The sequence below is a fragment of the Phocoena sinus genome, chromosome 2 (genome assembly GCF_008692025.1).
Source record: "Phocoena sinus isolate mPhoSin1 chromosome 2, mPhoSin1.pri, whole genome shotgun sequence".
NCBI lineage: Eukaryota > Metazoa > Chordata > Mammalia > Artiodactyla > Phocoenidae > Phocoena > Phocoena sinus.
The window spans coordinates 99,895,044-99,916,627 of NC_045764.1; the positions used below are offsets into that span (position 1 = coordinate 99,895,044).

The 21,584-nt window shown below is 37.8% G+C and overlaps 1 protein-coding gene across 1 annotated transcript in view; it reads right to left on the reverse strand.

Annotated features, from left to right (window-relative positions):
• FMN1 (formin 1) overlaps positions 1-21,584 on the reverse strand; it is a 406,404-nt gene that overhangs the window by 315,033 nt on the left and 69,787 nt on the right. The window contains exon 2 of the mRNA XM_032623988.1: positions 9,464-9,642. Within this exon, the coding sequence (XP_032479879.1) occupies positions 9,464-9,642 (179 nt within the window). The remainder of the gene's footprint in view (positions 1-9,463; positions 9,643-21,584) is intronic.

A 21,584-nucleotide genomic window follows, 5' to 3' on the forward strand; every position in this document is an offset into this window, starting at 1 on the left:
GTATATACATGTACCAAATCATTATGTTGTACACTTGAAACTTAAACAATATTGTATGTTAATTACACCTCAATAAAACCAGGGAAGGAGAAAAGGATTGCACTGGAGAAACAGAAAGAAATGATATGAGCCTTCAAATAGAGTTAGGAGACGATAAATTTTGGTCTCACTATCAGAGTTGTAACATTGTTCCTCATATTAAAACAAAGATTCATGTTGAGAATATTAAGATGTATTTGTTTTTCTTTCAAATAATTTCCATCTCTTTCTTTGAATTTCTTGTTTTTTTTTTTTGTTTTTTTTTTTTGCGGTACGCGGGCCTCTCACTGTCGTGGCCTCTCCTGTTGCAGAGCACAGGCTCCGGACGCACGGGCTCTGCAGCCATGGCTCACAGGCCTAGCCGCTCCACAGCATGTGGGCTCTTCCCGGACCGGGGCACGAATCCGTGTCCCCTGCATCGGCAGGTGGGCTCTCAACCACTGCACCACCAGGGAAGCCCTCTTTGTATTTCTTTTAAGTAATTTTCATTCCCCACACACCACACTGCTTGGGTTGACTTATGCTCCTTTAATAGAATCAGGAAATGTAATATTATAGCTAAAAGGAACACTGTTTCATCTGTTCGGGTTCCTCCCATCCTGTCCGCACACACTTGTTAAAGAAACTGAGGGCCACCGAAGTTAACTGGTGCCCAGAGTCCCACAGCTAGCTAGTGGTTGAGCCAGCAGTGGAAGTGAAGTGAAGGAGACCTCCACCTCTCATTCTAGACCAGAGTGGGCCAGATCTGACCCACTGCCTATTTTTGAATGACTTCTTTAAGAATGATCTTTACATTTTTTAATGATGGGGAAAAAAAAAAGATGAATAATATTTTTGATAGGTGAAAATAATATGAAATTCAAATTTTTTTGTCTGCGGTTTGCTGTCTGTGGCTGACTTGTTTCTGATTTTTATGTTTATCTTAGTATAGTTTTTAGCGATTGTTATCACTGGTGGATTTGTTTATTGGTTTGGTTGCTCTCTTTTATTTAACTACTTATTTTTCTAATTTAATAATTTTTAATTTTCTAATTATTTAATTAATTTATTTATCTATTTATTTATTTTTATTCATTATTTTCTTTCTTTTTTTCTCCCTCTTCTTCTGAGCCGTGTGGCTGACAGGGTCTTGGTGCTCCAGGCTGGTGTCAGGCCTGAGCCTCTGAGGTGGGAGAGCCGAGTCCAGGACATTGGACCATCAGAGACCTCCCGGCCCCATATAATATCAATCAGCAAGAGCTCTCCCAGAGATCTCCAACTCAACACTAAGATCCAGCTCCACTCAACGACCAGCAAGCTACAGTGCTGGACACCCCATGCCAAACAACTAGCAAGACAGGAACACAACCCCACCCATTAGCAGAGAGGCTGCCTAAAATCATACAAGTTCACAGACAGCCCAAAACACACCATCAGACAGAGCCCTGCCCACCAGAAAGACAAGATCCAGCCCTATGCACCAGAACACAGGAACCAGTCCCCTCTACCAGGAAGCCTACACAACCCACTGAACCAACCTTACCCACTGAGGGCAGACACCAGAAACAACAGAAACTACGAACCTGAAGCCTGTGAAAAGGAGACCCCAAACACAGTAAATTAAGCAAAATAGGAAGACAGAGAAATATGCAGCAGATGAAGGAGCAAGGTAAAAACGCACCAGACCAAACAAATGAAGAGGAAATAGGCAGTCTACATGAAAAAGAATTCAGAGAAATGATAGTAAAGATGATCTAAAAGCTTGGAAACAGAATGGAGAAAATACAAGAAATGTTTAACAAGGACACAGAAGAACTAAAGAGCAAACAAACAACGATGAACAACACAATAAATGAAATTAAAAATTCTCTAGAAGGAATCAATAGCAGATTAACTGAGGCAGAAGAACGGATAAGTGACCTGGAAGATAAAATACTGGAAATAGCTACCACAGAGCAGAATAAAGAAAAAAGAATGAAAAGAATTGGGGACAGTCTCAGAGACCTCTGGGACAACACTAAATGCACCAACATTCGAATTATAGGGGTCCCAGAAGAAGAAGAGAAAAAGAAAGGGTCTGAGAAAATATTTGAAGAGATTATAGTTGAAAATTTCCCTAACATGGGAAAGGAAATAATCAAGTCCAGGAAGCACAGATAGTCCCATAAAGGATAAATCCAAGGAGAAATACACCAAGACACATATTAATCAAACTATCAAAAATTAAATACAATGGAAAAATATTAAAAGCAGCAAGGGAAAAGCAACAAATAACATATAAGGGAATCCCCTTAAGGTTAACACCTGATCTTTCAGCACAAACTCTACAAGCCAGAATGGAGTGGCAGGAAATATTTAAAGTCATGAAAGGGAAAAACCTACAACCAAGATTACTCTACCCAGCAAGGATCTCATTCAGATTTGATGGAGAAATTAAAACCTTTGCAGACAAGCAAAAGTTAGGAGAATTCAGCACCACCAAATCAGCGTTACAACGAATGCTAAAGGAACTTCTCTAGGCAGGAAAAAAAAGAGAAGGAAAAGACCTACAAAAGCAAATGCAAAATAATTAAGAAAATGGTAATAGGAACATACATACCAATAATTACCTTAAATGTAAATGGATTAAATGCTCCAACCAAAAGACATAGACTGGCTGAATGGATACAAAAACAAGACCCATATATATGCTGTCTACAAGAGACCCACTTCAGACCTAGGGAGACATACAGACTGAAAGTGAGGGGATGGAAAAAGGTATTCCATGCAAATGGAAATCAAAAGAAAGCTGGAGTTGCAATTCTCATATAAGACAAAATAGACTTTAAAATAAAGACTATTGTAAGAGACAAAGAAGGACACTATATAATGATCAAGTGATCAATCCAAGAAGAAGATATAACAATTATAAATATATGTGCTCCCAACATAGGAGCACCTCAATACATAAGGCAAATGCTATGTAATAGCCATAAAAGGGGAAACTGACAGTTACACAGTCATAGTAGGGGACTTAAACACCCCACTTTCATCAATGGACACAGCATCCAGAATGAAAATAAATATGGAAACACATGCTTTAAATGACACATTAGACAAGATGGACTTAATTGATATTTATAGGACATTCCATCCAAAAACAACAGAATACACTTTCTTCTCAAGTGCTCATATGAGGAACATTCTCCAGGAATGATCATATCTTGGGTCACAAATCAACCCTTGGTAAATTTAAGAAAATTGAAATCGTATTAAGTATCTTTTCTGACCACAACGCAATGAGACTAGATATCAATTACAGGAAAAAAACTGCAAAAACTACAAACACATGGAGGCTAAACAATACACTACTTAATAACCAAGAGATCACTGAAGAAATCAAAGCGGGAATCAAAAAATACCTAGAAACAAATGACAATGAAAACACGATGACCCAAGACCTATGGGATGTAGCAATAGCAGCTCTAAGAGGGAAGTTTATAGCAATATAATCCTACCTCAAGAAACAGGAAACATCTCAAATAAACAACCTAACCTTACACCTAAAGCAATTAGAGAAAGAACAAAGAAAACCCCAAAGTTAGCAGAAGGAAAGAAATCATAAAGATCAGATCAGAAATAAAAGAGAAAGAAATAAAGGAAACGATAGCAAAGATCAATAAAACTAAAAGCTGGTTCTTTGAGAAGATAAACAAAATGATAAACCATTAGCCAGACTCATCAAGAGAAAAAGGGATAAGACTCAAATCAAAAGAATTAGAAATGAAAAAGAAGTAACAGAATACAGAAATACAAAGGATCATGAGAGATTACTACAAGCAACCATATGCCAAAAAAATGGACAACCTGGAAGAAATGGACAAATTCTTAGAAAAGCACAACCTTCTGAGACTGAACCAGGAATAAATAGAAGATATAAACAGACCAATCACAAGCACTGAAATTGAAACTGTGATTAAAAATCTTGCAACAAACAAAAGCCCAGGACAAGATGGCTTCACAGGCGAATTCTATCAAACATTTACAGAAGAGCTAACACCTATCCTTCTCAGACTCTTCCAAATTATAGCAGAGGGAGGAACACTCCCAAACTCATTCTATGAGGCCACCATCACCCTGATACCAAAAGCAGACAAAGATGTCACAAAAAAAAGAGAAAACTACAGGCCAATATCACTGATGAACATAGATGCAAAAATCCTCAACAAAATGCTAGCAAACAGAATCCCACGGCACATTAAATGGATCATACACCATAATAAAGTGGGGTTTATCCCAGGAATGCAACTATTCTTCAATATACGTAGATCAATCAATGTGATACACCATATTAACAAACTGAAGGAGAAAAACCATATGATCATCTAATAGATGCAGAAAAAGCTTTTGACAAAATTCAACACCCATTTATGATAAAAACTCTCCAGAAAGTAGGTACACAGGGAACTTACTTCAACATAATAAAGGCCATATATGACAAACCCACAGCCAACATCGTTCTCTATGGTGAAAAACTGAAGCCATTTCCACTAATATCAGGAACAAGTCAAGGTTGCCCACTCTCACCACTATTATTCAACATAGTTTTGGAAGTTTTAGCCACAGCAATCAGAGAAGAAAAAGAAATAAAAGGAATCTAATCGGAAAAGAAGTAAAGCTGTCACTGTTTGCAGATGACATGATACTATACATAAAGAATCCTAAAGATGCTACCAGAAAACTATTAGAGCTAATCAATGAATTTCATAAAGCAGCCGGATACAAAATTAATGCACAGAAATTTCTTGCATTCCTATACACTAATGATGAAAAATCTGAAAGAGAAATTAAGGAAACACTCCCATTTACCATTGAAACAAAAAGAATAAAATACCTAGGAATAAACCTGCCTAAGGAGTCAAAACACCTGTATGCAGAAAACTATAAGACACTGATGAAAGAAGTTAAAGATGATACCAACAGATGGAGAGATATACCATGTTCTTGGATTGGAAGAATCAACATTGTGAAAATGACTATACTACCCAAAGCAATCTACAGATTCACTGCAATCCCTGTCAAACTACCAATGGCATTTTTCAGAGAACTAGAAGAAAAAATTTTACACTTTGTATGGAAACACAAAAGACCCCGAATAGCCAAAGCAACCTTGAGAAAGAAAAACGGAGCTGGAGGAATCAGGCTCCCTGAATTCAGACTATACTACAAAGCTACAGTAATCAAGATAGCATGGTACTGGAACAAAAACAGAAATATAGATCAATGGAACAGGATAGAAAGCCCAGAGATAAACCTATGCACATATGGTCACCTTCTGTTTGATAAAGGAGGCAAGAGTATACAATGGAGAAAGGACAGCCTCTTCAATAAGTGGTGCTGGGAAAACTGGACAGCTAAATGTAAAAGAGTGAAGTTACAGAACTCCCTAACATCATACACAAAAATCAACTCAAAATGGATTAAAGACCTAAATATAAGGCCAGACACTATAAAACTCTTAGAGTAAAGCATAGGCAGAACACTCTATGACATAAATCACAGCAAGATCCTTTTTGACCCATCACCTAGAGGAATGGAAATAAAACCTAAAATAAACAAATGGGACCTAATGAAAATTGAAAGCTTTTGCACAGCAACAGAAAACATAAATAAGATGAAACGACAACCCTCAGAATGGGAGAAAATATTTACAAATGAAGCAACTGACAAAGGATTAATCTCCAAAATTTACAAGGAGCTCATTCAGCTCAATATCAAAAAAACAGATAACCCAATCCAAAAATGGGCAGAAGACCTAAACAGACATTTCTCCAAAAAAGACATACAGATGGCCAACAAATGCATGAAAAGATGCTCACCATCACTAATCATTAGAGAAGTGCATATCAAAACTACAATGAGGTATCACCTCACACCAGTCAGAATGGCCATCATCAAAAAATCTACAAACAATGCTGGGGAGGGTGTGGAGAAAAGGGAACCCTCTTGCACTGTTGGTAGGAATGTAAATTTATACAGCCACTATGGAGAACAGTATGGAGGTTCCTTAAAAAACTAAAAAGAGAACTACCATATGACCCAGCAATCCCACTACTGGGTATATACCATGAGAAAACCATAATTCAAAAAGAGTCATGTACCACAATGTTCATTGCAGCACTATTTACAATAGCCAGGGCATGGAAGCACCTAAGTGTCCAATGACAGATGAATCGATAAAGAAGATGTGGCACATATATACAATGGAATATTACTCAGCCATAAAAAGGAATGAAATTGAGTTATTTGTAGTGAGGTGGATGGACCTAGAGTCTGTCACATAGAGTGAAGTAAGTCAGAAAGAGAAAAAAAAATACCGTATGCTAACACATATATATGGAAACAAAAAACAAAAAAAAAAGTTCCAAACAGGACAGGAATAAAGACGCAGACGTAGAGAATGGACTTGAGGATACAGGGAGGGGGAAGGGTAAGCTGGGACGAAGTAAGGGAGTAGCACTGACATACATACACTACCAAATGTAAAACAGATAGCTAGTGGAAAGCAGCTGCACAGCACAGGGAGATCAACTCGGTGCTTTGTGACCACCTAGAGGGGTGGGATAGGGAGGGTGGGAAGGAGACGCAAGAGGGAAGAGATATGAGGATATATGTATATGTATAACTGATTCACTTTGTTATACAGCAGAAACTAACACACCATTGTAAAGCAATTATACTCCAATAAAGATGTTAAAAAAGAAAAGTAACTTCTTAATGATGACCCTGCAAATCAGGTTCAAAACTGAAAACGAGCAGTCCTCTCCAACATTTAAGGCTGATCAAAGTATCATAAAGCAATACACATCTCCCTGAGCTTAGCGTTCACAGCCCCCCAGAGGAAAGAAGTCCTTGCGAGCTGGTGTGGTGATCAGTAACAGGATGCAAACTTTTACTAAATCAGTACAACCCTCCCAAGCAGACATCTTAGAATAACAATATTCAGAACACAGGAAACAAATTGTAGCTTCTGAAGAGGGGGTAGGGCTTGCAGGTGAGGAGTCTTAGGGACCAAGCTATAAAACCACTGATGTAAAAATAATCTAAAGAAACTACCCGTTTTTAAAAATTATAATTAATGCAAAACTAAGAAACACGTAAATATTTATATATATGTTATTGTAGATTTATGTAAATTATATATAAACATATATTATTTATACATCATATATAATATATGTAATATATAAATATTATATATATATGTGTGTATAAACATACACACACACCATTAAAGGCTGGTTCAGGAAATAGACCTTGTTTATGTGATATGTTTCAAAAGCCTAAAAATACTTATATTTATAGACAATAAACCAAAGTTTATCCTAAATATTGGAGGGGAGGAGTATAAGAAAAATTGGTAGTGCTATTCACTTCCAAATTGTAGTACTATCCCAAAATAAAAAACAACTTTAGGGAGTTCCCTGGCAGTCCAGTGATTAGGACTCCGCACTTCCACTGCAGGGGGCACAGGTTTGATAGCTGGTCAGGGAACTAAGATCCTGCATGCCATGCCCTTGGCCAAAAAAGAAATTTTTAACATCCAATAACAGAGAAATGATTAAATAAATTTTGAGATACAATGTAGAGGAACATTATTCATTCACTGAAAATATACCCAGGAGGAATTTGTAGCAACATGGACAAGCAATGTAAAAGTAATAGGTAAAGAAAAAAAAAAAGAAAGTAATAAGGATATAAAATCTATGCCTATAAGTTAAAAGAAAAAAAGTTCCTCACTGAAAATCCATCATACACAGTGAAAACTACAAAGAAAATTTATCAAAATTTTACAGTTGTTGTCTGTGGTTGCTGAGATTATGAGTTATTACTTTTCTTTCAATTTAACTATGTATTTCAAATTTTACAAAAGGATTGTATATGATTTCTATAATTGAAATAAAGTAAAATTAGGAAATAATTTAATTCACCGAGGAAAAGGAAAACCAGAAATACATAGTTTAGTCAATGTGTTAAAAAAACACATAAACCCAGCATTTTTAAAAATTACAGAAGAAAAAGAAAGTGGTCTTTCAAAATTCATTTCAGCACCGTGACACGCCAGGCCTCCTGCTGCGGCAAACTCAACTTAATCTGGCCAGTAGATGTCGCTGTTACACTTCTTACTTTGAGCACATCTCAAGATGCACAGTTTGCTTTTTCGGGAGAGGCATGTAAACAAAAACTACAAATTTCCATTTCATCTCATGAAGGGCTGTAGATTTTACATTTTACAGCTTCATTCCAAACCTCCTTTTACAATAACTGAGATGTCGAATGCTTTTCTAAAATGACATACGATGACTATGGTTTTTTGATTATGAAAAGTGCAAGGTTCTTCTGCTCTTGGTTGCTTGAGAAAATTGCTACGCATATGAACCTTACAGGCCACACTCATCAAAAACATACTTTCAGGGCTTCCCTGGTGGTGCAGTGGTTGAGAGTCCGCCTGCCGATGCAGGGGACACGGGTTCGTGCCCCGGTCCGGGAAGATCCCACGTGCCGTGGAGCAGCTGGGCCTGTGAGCCATGGCCGCTGAGCCTGTGCGTCCGGAGCCTGTGCTCCGCAATGGGAGAGGCCACAACAGTGAGAGGCCCGCGTACCGCAAACACAAAACAAAACAAAAAAACCCATACTTTCAGGCTTGAAAATAACGAATTGGAAGTCATCCAAAGAAATCAGGGACACAAGACTATCAACAGGCATTAAAGTTAACAGAGCAAAAAAAAAAAGAAAAGTGCCTGTTAGATTCCTAATGCTCACCCCCATCTCTGACGGAAATGGGGAGGTGAGGAAGGGGCGGTGACAATTGTGACAGTCTGGTCAATCCTATCAGGCTACCTATGGTGTGGAAGTAGCTAAAACCCAGCCCACTGCTTTGTACAGTTCAGTCAAGGCCTCTGTGTCAATGAATCGATGAATGAATGGGAAAGAGAAGGCTGTTTTTCTAATGGGTCATCCTCTATCCCACAGATTTCCTGCCAAATTGTTCACCTGTTATTTGAGCAGCTGCAGAGAAAGAAAGGTTTAGGAATGTGGAAGACAGTCTATTTGAATTTCACTGCAGGATCCAGATCCTATCAGTCAGTTAACACATGTTCTCGAATTTTTAGAAAAATGATATTAAGAGCAGCAAATGGGTTCTCCCACAATGAGGTTTAGGCAGCAAACTGATGTAAGCAGAGCACTCTGTAAATGCTCAGATAGACTGTAGACACAGTCACTTTCTAGTGCACAAATTTCAGCTCACCGATATCTGTTTTCTGCGACTGATTGGTTTTTAGACGACACTCACACAAAATGTAGCTTCAGCAGCTTTACAAACACACTTTACATTAAATGCATGTTAACTGAGCCTCTGTCAATTGCATAGAATCATAGTGCAAACACAAAGATTTCTACTTACATGGAGATCCAAGCACAATTTGCTTCTGTTGGGCTTCTCTTTTTCTTCATGGAGCAGAAATGGACAGGCTGGTCCTGCTCTGTAGGCCAGGACCCATGCACCTCCATCCCTGCTGGGAAGGTCTTTAGCTGCTGTCTGCTCACTGAAGCAGTCCCGGGGGAAGCCCTCAGAAGGGATGCCTAGACCAAACAGAGCAGACCATTAGTGACACAGTGGTGACCAATACATCAAGCCAGCCATAACTGGGGACTCCTACATGGGCCACTTCATAGCACCCATGACTTCCCTTTCTAGTTAATATTTTTAGAGTTTGCTTTTCTCTAAAAGTGTTTCTCTTGAATACCTTTTCTGGCTCACACTAACAATGAATTCAAATATATGCCCTCATATCCAATTAAAAAAAATAAGTCTACTGGCTGTACTCCATGCTCCCTCTTCTTGCTTACCAATCGGGCTCTACAGATCATTCTCTTTCAGAACAGAATCAGAGGATGAGCTGCAGGACGGAAGTCAGGAGTCCTGACTTGGACTTTACTACTGTAAAGTTGGTTGTTGGCTTTACTACTAAAAGGTCTCACCTGAGCCAAGTCACTAGCGTGTGTTCTTCCAGGGCAGGAACTGCCCCAAGTTCATCTTCATTTCTGGGGATAGAATTGCCATGCACGATGCATGCAAGTGCGTATTGGCGCTGGGTCAGTGTGTTGAATGAGTGACACTGCATGAGTACACTACTTGGAACTCACTTTCTCACCTCCAGAATGAGGGCATCAGGCTAGTCCTTATCTGAACTATGTTAGGATGATAATAGTCAAGTCTGTGCCAGGTACTGTTCTTAGCCCCTTTCTTCGGTTTTAAAAAGAACTCTATAGGTAGGTATCATTAGCGTCCCCATTTTAGTTGGGGAAACTGAAGTCCAAAGAAGTGAAGCGAATTGCTCAAGATCCTAAGATCAGTAAATGGTAAAGCCAGGAATTGAACCCAGGCAGCTAAACACTAGAGGGCGTGCTCTTAATGACTAGATTCCATGGCCTCTGCCTGGCATTAAGATGGCGGTAACTGTTCTACAATAAAAGGACTCCGTGGTCAAGTGAGTGTGAGAAAAGCTACATGTTGTATCCCCAGAGCCACGATTCATGTTAGCATATCAAAGACCTTGAGATGTCCTTTACTAAAGAAACTTAGCTCTGTATAAGAGTGTTTTCCAAACTTACATGACCACAGAATCCATTTAAAGGGACACGCGTTAGACACGTCGCAAGCCACCAGCGTTCCTCTTGAATATGATATTGTTTGGAAACCACGAGATGACCTCTAAAGTCCCATAGAGCAGTCGGCTCCATAGCTCAGGGGTTAGAGCACTGGTCTTGTAAAGTCCCATAGAGCTCTCAGGTTCCTAGACCTTTTCTAATTCCCGGTAAGCAACCTTGGCAAAATATTAAGCAACCAGGCAGAAGTTCAGGGTTTAGGCTCAGTGCACTTCTGCAACAGAGATGACTGTTGGATATATGATAGGGTGTTTATTACACCTAATCCTTGTAATAGTGTCTCTTTGGCAGGGACCCAAAACCAGACAACGACTTCCGCCACGTTGAACACCTGACTTAAAGCAACTTGAGCTGAGAGTAAGTCCACTAACAAAAGGACTGTGGGATGACACGCTTCTCCTTTATATTAGAGTAGCATTTCAGAGGAAAGAAAATTTGAAAACAGCCAAGGTTTTGCTTTTTGTTTGCCTGTTCCATGGGTTGGTTTCTAATCGCACTTTAAAGTTGAAAGGTGATGCAGGTCACAGTGTCTCTACAGTTGCCCTTTGGCAGGCCGTCCACAAAACACTTTGCTGTGATCACCGAGAAAATGAAGGTCCAGGGCCTTGGACATCAACTCTGCAGACATGGGTCCCAGAAGGTTACAACTAGGCTCTTTCTTCACCTGAGCGAGATGTCTTAGAATGAGGGTCTTTTCAGGAACTTGGCCTCATGTTTTCCATACGCCTCTTTCTAACTACTCTCTCCAGACAGACTTTCTTCTGGGCTTTTGTGTAGGGCCTCATGTGCTACAGAGTGCCCCCACTCCTGCTCAGAAGACATAGAAAAGGACTAATGCATAAAGAACCTCGGAGAGGAGGGAGTCTGCTAAGTTCCTCCACTGTGACTTCATGGCGACCCCAAGAGGAGGGCAGTGCTGGCCATGCTTTAAGAGACTGAAGAGATTAAAGCTCGGACCCCTCTTAACTTCCATTTATAAAGCTTATCCCCCTCCTAGAATATTTCTGTTCAGATAACTTCCATTTATATAGCTCATCCCCCCTCCTAGACTATTTCTGGTTATCTTTGGCAAGAAAAGAGGAAATAAGCCTTTTAAAATTTATGGTGTACTCTCACCAGGCTACCTCATCTTCAGAAATGTATTAATTACTAATCACATCCCTCATTTTAAATCCCTCCACTTTTCACTTTCATTTCGGAAAGCTGCTGGCTTTGGGTACAGTTTACACAGATTCATAAAACAACATAAAACATGCTACATACATCACAGAGAACATGCTGTATAACACCTAAGGTAAGATATCTAGATCATCAAAGGCACATTGTCTGGTGAGTAGAAGTTCATCATTTAGGTATAAGAGAGTTGTGAAGCCCACAATTACAAGGATCTCGTGTCCTTAGATAAAATACAGACACACATGCAAACGTACCCACACACCTGCCGTGGCTGTCCACCACTGCATGAACAGGTGTGGGATGCAATCCAGCTCACTTTATGCAGAGGAAAGACAACGTGAAGTTTAGGCAGAAATGATGAAAAGTAACTTCAGTTTAGAAGTAGTCTTATTTTTCAAGAATCAGTTTCTAATACCTAATTTTAACCAGACAATATCCCTATGAAGCAAACACGCAAGGTAAAGCCATGATGCGTAGTTATTTGGGGAAGGATCTTTAGGACAGGAAAGACCAAGGGCAGAAATAAGTAACAAAACTGTTCTTCTCAAAAGTCTGACAAAGTAGGTGAGGGCACTGGACAAATTCACCATTACAAAGGACATAAACTCATAAAGTAAGTCTTTTTAAATTAATTTTTTAATTGAAGTATAGTTGATTTACAATGTTGTGTTAATTTCTGCTGTACAGCAAAGCGAATATGTATATATATGTACATATATATACATTCTTTTTTATATTCTTTTGCATTATGGTTTATCATAGGATATTGAATATAGTTCTCTGTGCTATATAGTAGGACCTTGTATATCCATTCTATACGTAATAGCTTACATCTGCTAACCCCAACTTTCCACTCCTTTATATATAGAATGGATACACAACAAGGTCCTACTGTATAGCACAGAGAACTATATTCAATATCCTATGATAAACCATAATGCAAAAGAATATTAAAAAGTATATATTCTTTTGTATTCTTACTATATTTATATATATATATATATATATATATATATATATATATATATAGTAATAGTAAGTCTTTGAATGGAGAGTTTTAATAATACCAACTCAAGTTTTTTGAACAGTCAAAAATAAAGCACATGTCTATGTCTATTAAAATAGATAGTGACCACACTGCTCTCTTCAACTGAATACATTTAATAAAGAGAGATAAAAATGACCTGAAGTTAGGTAAGTATATTCTGTCAGAACAGTCAAATGTCATTTAATTTTCTGATGCAAATAGATTTTGAGGTATTAGATTTTCATTGAACATTTTATGGAAAGCTTAAAACAGTCTTATCAACTTAATCATGTCTTCCCCTTTCATGTGCATATACTATAAATCTAATTTCTCTTGAATATTTATTAGTTATTTTGTTTCTCAAAAACATTTCAACAGCTTGATGGACCACACATACATACACAGGTTAATTCCACAGCTGACCACCTGTTAATACAACATACAGCACAGTCACAGTACAGGAAGGGCAACTTACCTCGAGACCACTTTGAAAGTCTGTGCTTTTCCCAGATGAGCTGCACTTCCTGATGCTAACCTACAACATCAGACTAGGATTTTGCTGTCAATTATCAACACAATGGAAGCAGACAGAAAGGAAAGGTGATGTGCCATTTAAAACTGGAGGCAGTCTCCATAGCTCATCTTCCCCCAATGGAATAAGTCTCCCTACCTGAGGCACATTGGTTTATCGTTCCCATGTCTTCACTTCCTTCCTACATTGTGATTATGCACCAAAGGCCTTTTCCAGTTGCCTTTGTAGCTCCTCCCACTGGCACAGATGTTATATATTTCCCCGTGTCCATGGACACTGGGTCCACGGATGTTGGATCTGGCCCTGTGAGGACTGGCTTTGGCCAATTGAATGTGGGCAGTGTGACAGTGTGCCAGTTCTGAGCCAACACCTTAAGAGGTATTGTGCGTTTTTACACCCTGCCTTGCGTTTCTACCATCACCACAAGACAAGCACATCCTAGGGAGCCTGGACTTAAGACACATAGAGCAGACCCAAACCCAGTCCTGCGGCCTGGAGCCAGACACAGCTGAGCCCAGATCAGATCAAGTGAACCTTGCCAACTCTTAGACCAATGAATGAGAACAATAAATATTTGCTATGAGCCATCAAGACTTGGGTTTTATTTGTTGAAATAGCTGCCTTATACACTCCATCATCTGCCCCCAGAAACACTATACCTATAAAAACTTTAAACCATTTCATCTGAGAGGACTTAAAGGCTACAACAGTTTTATTTTATAATTTGTACTAAAAACAGTTATTCACTATACTAGGTTTTGAAAAAACTCAGGTAAAAATTCACAGCCTACCCATTTCCTCATTCATACCACAATCCACACACAAACTACATTTCATTAAAAATAATAACCTTATTTACCAGGCACTGGCTTTAATTATCACACATACACACACACACACACACACACACACACACACACACACACACACACACACACTCCAACTTCCAAAGAGAAGTTTGCAAACATACTATATAATCAGATTTGGACAAAAGTCCCTAAGGAACAAAATTACAGTGGCTTTCAGCCTTTCTCCTCTAACTTTCTCATCATACTGAGCCCTCACTTGACAGCAGTGATGGAGTGTTATACCTCCAAAAGAAGAGGGAAAAAAAAAACCCTCAGCCTGAAACTCTCATGAGTTTTTGTTCCTATGGTGTAGCTCTCAAGGCCATCCATCATACTTGACTTAAATCCAAAGAGGTGAAGTTTTCTCAACTGTGAATATCAGAACTGATAATGTAAAGGGAGACAGGTTGTCTTCCATTATGTTATTCAAACATGTACTTACAAGCAAGAGAGACAGCAATCTAGATGTGTAGCTAATGGAAAGTGACATTGTTAAGTACTTGTAAAGAGGGTGTGTGCTTGTGTGTAATTATTCATGTCTATATCTAGGAAGACAGAGCTTTGGCAAAAGTAAATTCTCATGGCTGCTATCTGTCAGTTAGAGATCAACCCTCAGCAATCCCACTGTCCCCATTTTCATTCCGTGTGATATTTAATGATATAATGTTACTAAACAAGCTAGGTAGCTATAACTCTGAGAAAACATCTTATCTATCCATCCCAGCCTTTAACTCTCCTCGTGAGAAGTATGTAGAGAGAGAAATTATGAGCAAGGACAGACAGGTGGAAGGTGTACAGAGGTATGGAGGGCTGTGGGTAGATCCAGAAATAGGACAGACAGGGGGAGTAGGCATGTCAATTTCACAGCCTATGAAGAAAGCATTCAATTCCATCAAACAAATGCAGTGTTATTTGGATTTCTAAAATTATGGGCAAATTCAAATAAAATACAATAGAATTTAGAGTCAGAAGGATCTTATGTATCTCCCCATCTACTGCTCATTTTATAGTTGAGGGAACAGAAATCCAGGAAGATTGCGATAGTTCCAACATACCCAGCTAGTGGCAAAGGCAGAACTAAAATCCAGGTTCCAGGGAAATCTTTCAGGCTATTTAGAGAAGGATACTACTGCCAATTCCCAGATGGGAATATTGAGGTCTGAGGAAGTAGGAGACGTGAACCATTTGACAGGTGGGATTGATTCCTAACTGTGACCTTTACTAATTCTTTGACCTTAGTGGCATTACTAAACTTCCCTGAATCATTTCCTCATTAATAAAATGAACATAATAAGAATATGCCTGATATTTAGCTGTGCTCAAAACTGTTTTCCTCCAGAAAACTTTTCCTGGAGTGGGTGTGATGAATTGACGGGGTATGTAAAAAAAAAGAGAAGGCTGTTTACGTTGAGGACATATTACACATCACATACTCATGTTAAGGACTATTTTCTTGTCAAAGAAGATACAGAGGAGAAAAATTAAGCTCACAAGAATTCACAGCAGCACTCCAGCACAGCAGATCCCAAATCTGTTCAAGTCCTAAAAATAGAATTCACATCATCAAATGCAATAGCTCCCAGTAAGTGGCTGATCATCTCCAAAAAGTGCAGCTCCTCAGGGAACTTCATAGACACCCTATGACACATCTTCCCCGAAGGTCAAACACAGGAGCCTACAGCATGAATGAAACTATTTATAGGCATAGCTGTAAATGAAATCGCTTTTTAAAGAGGTACATCAATATCTTTTTTTATGATTATTACATTAACCTCTTTCCATGATCTTTTCCTATAAAGAATACAAATGTTAGATGAGAGGCAAATAGTACTCAAGCCAGGAAACTGAACTGTGGCTATAGTTATACTGGATATTTTAACACCTGAAAACAGGGGCATGTACTTAAAGTAGCACAAAGGCTGCTGAGTCACTCTGCCTTAGAAAGGATACAAGGTAGGAGCAGGTGCACCTAAGTAAGGTTTGGTGCAGAAAAGATCAAGAAAGGATCAGATCTGGAAGGTTGTAACGTTCGCTGAGACATTAAGAACCTCTGTCCATTCACAGATAGTAAATGCTGAAGAAATTGATATTGGTACTTCAAATGCCTAGGTTATCAACACATTTTGGTATGTTTGGTCATGAGGAATATACTTGCTTATTAACAAAAAATATTGAAGAACAAGAATGAAAACATTTCTTATAGTATTCATTATAAATAAATGTGAATAGCCTTTTTTTCTTTTTATGTCACATTGTTCCAGTTATTATGGGGATAGTTGCACCAATGGGGAACCCAACTCTTGAAGAGATATGACATGATTACCAATTATATTAATAGCTAAAGCAGTACAAAATACTAAGCCTTGAATAATAAAATATATAATAAACAATTTTTTAAAATCTCTTTCCAAAAAGAAATGATCTTAAGAAATTCACCAAAAAATGAATATACATAACAAGACTGATACAAAGAAAAAAAGAAGGCACATATGCCCATGTTAAGGGTAAACATTTAAGAGATTAAGAACAAAATATGGCTTTGAGTGTCCTTACAAAGCAAGAATGAAAGAGCATTTAGTTATTTCACCCCTATTATCAGAAGGAAGAAACACTGATCCTATGGGCTGACAAAGGTTTTTCTAATATTAAATTCTGAGAGAAATTGCTATATTACAGAGTTAGTTCCTACCTGAGCCTTAGCCCCATCCCAGCTGTTTGACCAACAATTGACTTCACAGAGCCAATGGGGCTGGTCTAGTTGTCTATCAGTGACCTTTGTCCTTCTAACCAGAAAGGTTTGGAGATTATCTTGACCACTCAGTGATTTGGAACTGAAGTGATGAGTTCTTCAGCAGAGTAGCTAAGCAGTGGCATCCTAGAAACAGCAAGTGTTTTTAATGAACCCTTCTGCCAAGGTGTCTTAGGCAACATAGGCAACAGAGTTTTTCTATCTCCCTTCTTCCCCCAGGCATTAGTACTGAAGAGGAGCCTGGCACTTTATCCCAACAACCTTAGCTGAGGCCTGATTATCACTTTCTCTCTCCACAAATTCATTTTCTTAAGGGTAAGTAACATCCTACAAATGGGACATTTACTATGCATCACACACTTTATATATGTTACACATTACTAAGAATCTTCACAATAATCCTGCAACTTAGGTGTAAAGTATTAAAGATGAGAAAACTAATGAAATAGAGACATTAACTTTGCCCAGGGTCAAACTGTAAGTAGGAGAATTAGGTTCTGAACCCAGAGCCTGGAATTAACCTCCTGCCATAAACAACTGAAAACTAAACAAAATATAGGAAACAAGTATTTTTAGATATTTGATAGCAAACAATGCAGTATTATAATCCTGGAAAGAGGTACAACAAATGAAGTGAGCCTCATAAATTGCCTTGGTTTCCAGCTAAGGGGTGATTTCTGGACTGAAAATAATTAATAGGGCCCCAGTGGCCTATGGGGCATTGTCAAGCAGTCTAATATATGTAAAATTAGAAGCAGGGGTCTAAGAGAGACAGAAAAATATTTAAAGAAAAACTGGCTGAAAATTTTCCAAATTTGATAAAAATTACAAGCCCCTAGATCAAAGAAGCTCTATGTACCTAAAGGGAGATAAACACAAAAGAAAGCCATAATAAGTAAAATTGCTAAAAGCCAGTGATGAAAAGTATTGTAAAAAAGAAAAAAATTATGTTTAGAAAACCAAAGAAAAGAATAATTACAGACTTCTTGTCAAAATATGCAAGCATTAAGAAAATGAAATGACAACTTTAAAGTGAAGAAAGGTAAAAATTGCTGAATGATAAGAGAGTTTTAAAAAGTCAACCTAGAATTTTATATCCAGTGAAAATATCTTCCAAGATGAAAGAAAAATAAAGTCTTTTTCAGAAACTTAAAAGCTAGACAATTTATCTCCAGCTAACTTAGACCACAGGAAGTGTTAATACATTTTTTCAGGCAAAGGGAAAAAAAAATCAGAAGAAAATTTGGAAAACACCAAAACTGATAAACATGTGAGTAAATACACAAGACGTTTTTCTCATTATTGAAGTTATTTAAAGATATAATTAACTGAAGCAAAATAATGTATTCTGGGGTTTATAACATATGTAGATATAAAATGTTGACAACAGCACAATATCCAAGAGAGAGAAATGGAAATATTCTGTTTTAAGAGTCATACATTTATATGAAGTGGCATAATAATATTTAAAATAGATTGTGATAAATTAAAGTTACATATTATGAACTCTACAGCAAACAGTTTTTTAAAATGGTATCTCCAACAGTGGACATGGACACAAAGTGGAATCCTAGAAGTACTTGATCCAAAAGAAGACAAAAGTTATGTAAAAGGGAACCCAAAAAATGGAAGGTAGACTAAAACTCAACCACACTGATAGTTACATTAAATATAAATCACTTAAACTCTCCAATTTAATGCCAGAGTTTATCAAACTGGATAAAAAAAGCAAGACTCAACTATATGCTATTTATAAGAAACTCATTTTAAATGTAAAATTATAAATAGGTTAACAATAGAAGGATGGGAAAAGCTATATCATGCAAACATTAATCACAGAAAGCTTGAGTAGTTATATTAATATCAGACAAAAATAAACTTCAAAGTAAAATATATTACCAGGGATAAAGAGAGAAATGTTATAATGATAAAGGAGACAGTTCATCAAAAAAAGATATTAACAGTCCTAAATTTCTTTGTACCTAGCCACAGAACTTCAAAATACATAAAGCAAAACTATCAGAACTAAACTGAGAAATATATATATATTCACAATTAAATTTGGAGATTTCAACACTCCTCTCTTAGTAATTAACAGGACAGGGTGACAGGCAATTGACAGGAATATAGAAGAATTAAACAACATTGCCACTGATTTTACTTAACTGATATTTATAAGATACTCCATCCTATAACTACAGTATACATTTTCTTTTCAAGTGCATATGGAATTTACCAAAACAGTCCACATACTGGGCCATAAAATAAGGCAATACATTTAAAAGAATCAAAATACATATTCACTGACCACAGTGGAATTAAATTAGGTACTAATAACAGAAAGCTATCTGGAAAATCCCAAATATTTAGAAATTAGACACCATACTTCAAAATAACTTCGTAAGTCAAAGAAGAATCACAAGGGAAATTAGAAAATATTGGGGATGCAGCCAAAGCAGTGATCAGAAGGCAATTTATAGCCTTACTTACCAACAAGTGACTGCCCCTCTCCCACTTTGGTCAACATCTTAACATTTATTCTCTGGACTGGGGGATATCAGGCAGAATTGATGTATGGTTAACTCATAGAAAACAGAGAATTCCATAACCATCTTCTTCTTAAATGCTACATGCTAAGGTTTTAGCTTTTTTTACCCCACTAGGCTCCAAGAAAACTGTTAGTTTCTAGGGCTAGGCAGGTACTGGAATATTATTCTAGGAGAAACATGACTAGCTTAAGAGAAAGAACATGGAGATAGTAATATTTGAGGCTCCTTGATAAACAGCTATCCCCTATCATCCTAGAGTGAAGCTCAAATCCAGTATCCTTTCATGGGCACTCAGAGCTTCCAAAAAGCTTTTTGATCTCCAGAACTTAAGCATGTACAACCAATGACTATGAGACAGCTGAGGAGAACACCTCACATAAAAAGCAAGAAAGTGGACAGCAAAAGGAGAAAGAGGTTGTGTCACTTCAGACCTGCTGGATCAAGATTTTTAAAGTTGGCTTCTTCTTTAGCAACCATATCTTTGCCACCTGGCCCTGTTCCATGCCTCCAGTTCTTGCCAGCTTCCTGTAATTCTGTCTCTGCCCTTTCCCACTTCAGGTCTAGGGCTAGTAATGACTTTTTGCTGCTGCTAGTTTCTGGGAACCTCACAAACTCACACTGGTTTTCTTAATTGGTCTGGACATAATCTCTTCGTTAAGTTATTTTCAGTTTAAACCCTTTTGAATATACCATCTATTTTCTGCCAGGACTCTGACTGATAGAGTAATTGGAATCAGGAATGGGGTTTATTTCATACCTTTTAGCATGCTTTTGTATTATTAAGGCATTTGGGGTACTTGCTATCTGATGCTTCCCATACCCAGTCAGCATAATAGCAGCAATGTAATAGGCCAGTATAATATTTTAAGCGCTATCAAAATGATCAAACTCCTTTCGATTTTATGACAGAGAAAAGGTAAACTGTCATACCCTAAAGTAAGCCAGTGACAAGTATACTGCCGTCCCTTCCAGATGAAGATGAATTGATTGGTATGAAAATAAAGCATTTCTGTATCAATAAATGCATATCAGCTCTCAGGGGCTGTGCTGATATACTCAGGAAGTATACCATATCTGAAACAGTGCTTGCAATTTGCATCCCCATGTAATTAAGCTTAGAATAATACAGACATTCTCTGAAAGCCATCTGTTTTCTCACTAGCCAAAAGAGAATTTAAATGGGAGTATGGTATGAATCACCATCCCTGCATCTTTCAAATCTTTGATGGTGTCACAAATCTCTGCAATTACCCCAAAGATACAGTATATGCTTTCAACTAGAAGGAAAAATTTGGTGCTCATTCTCCCAGAATACACAGGTCTGTGGACCAAAAATAGAAGTGAGAGAGGCCCCCTCACACTATTACACCTAATTAATCACTTGCATACTTTTTACTTCCTATCCTTGCAACCTTGGGCTTGGTGGGTTCAGAGATCTTAGTATCCAGAGGAGGGAGGCTTCCACTAGGGAACTTAGTCATGGTTCGTGAGACAGGAAGCTGAGAGTGCTTCCTGACCATTTTTTAAGTTCTCACACATTAGAAATGGATTTATTTGATTTCAGTGCCTCACCAAATGAATGTCTTTAGTGGAATATTTTGAACTGGACCTAGAGTATTAAACTTCCGCGACCAAAGAAACAGTAATAAATGTTAAAACTGGACATTTTGAAAAATAATCTAGAATGAATGTCCTCATATAAATATGAAAACAATACAAGGAAACTACTCTGAAATAAATACTCTCAAAGATTCCTGGTGAGAGAGTAAGTTGGTATATATCCTTGAAAAGCTATTTGGCAATATATATCTGAAACAGGGGTTGACAACTCTGGCCCAGCAGCCAGATACAGCACACAGCCTGTTTTTGTACAGTCCATGAGCTAAGAATGGTTTTTGCATTTTTTCCATTTTTGAAGGAGGGGAAAAAGGAGAAAGAGGCAGGGTGAGGTGTGAATCAGGAGGGGAATAGGGAA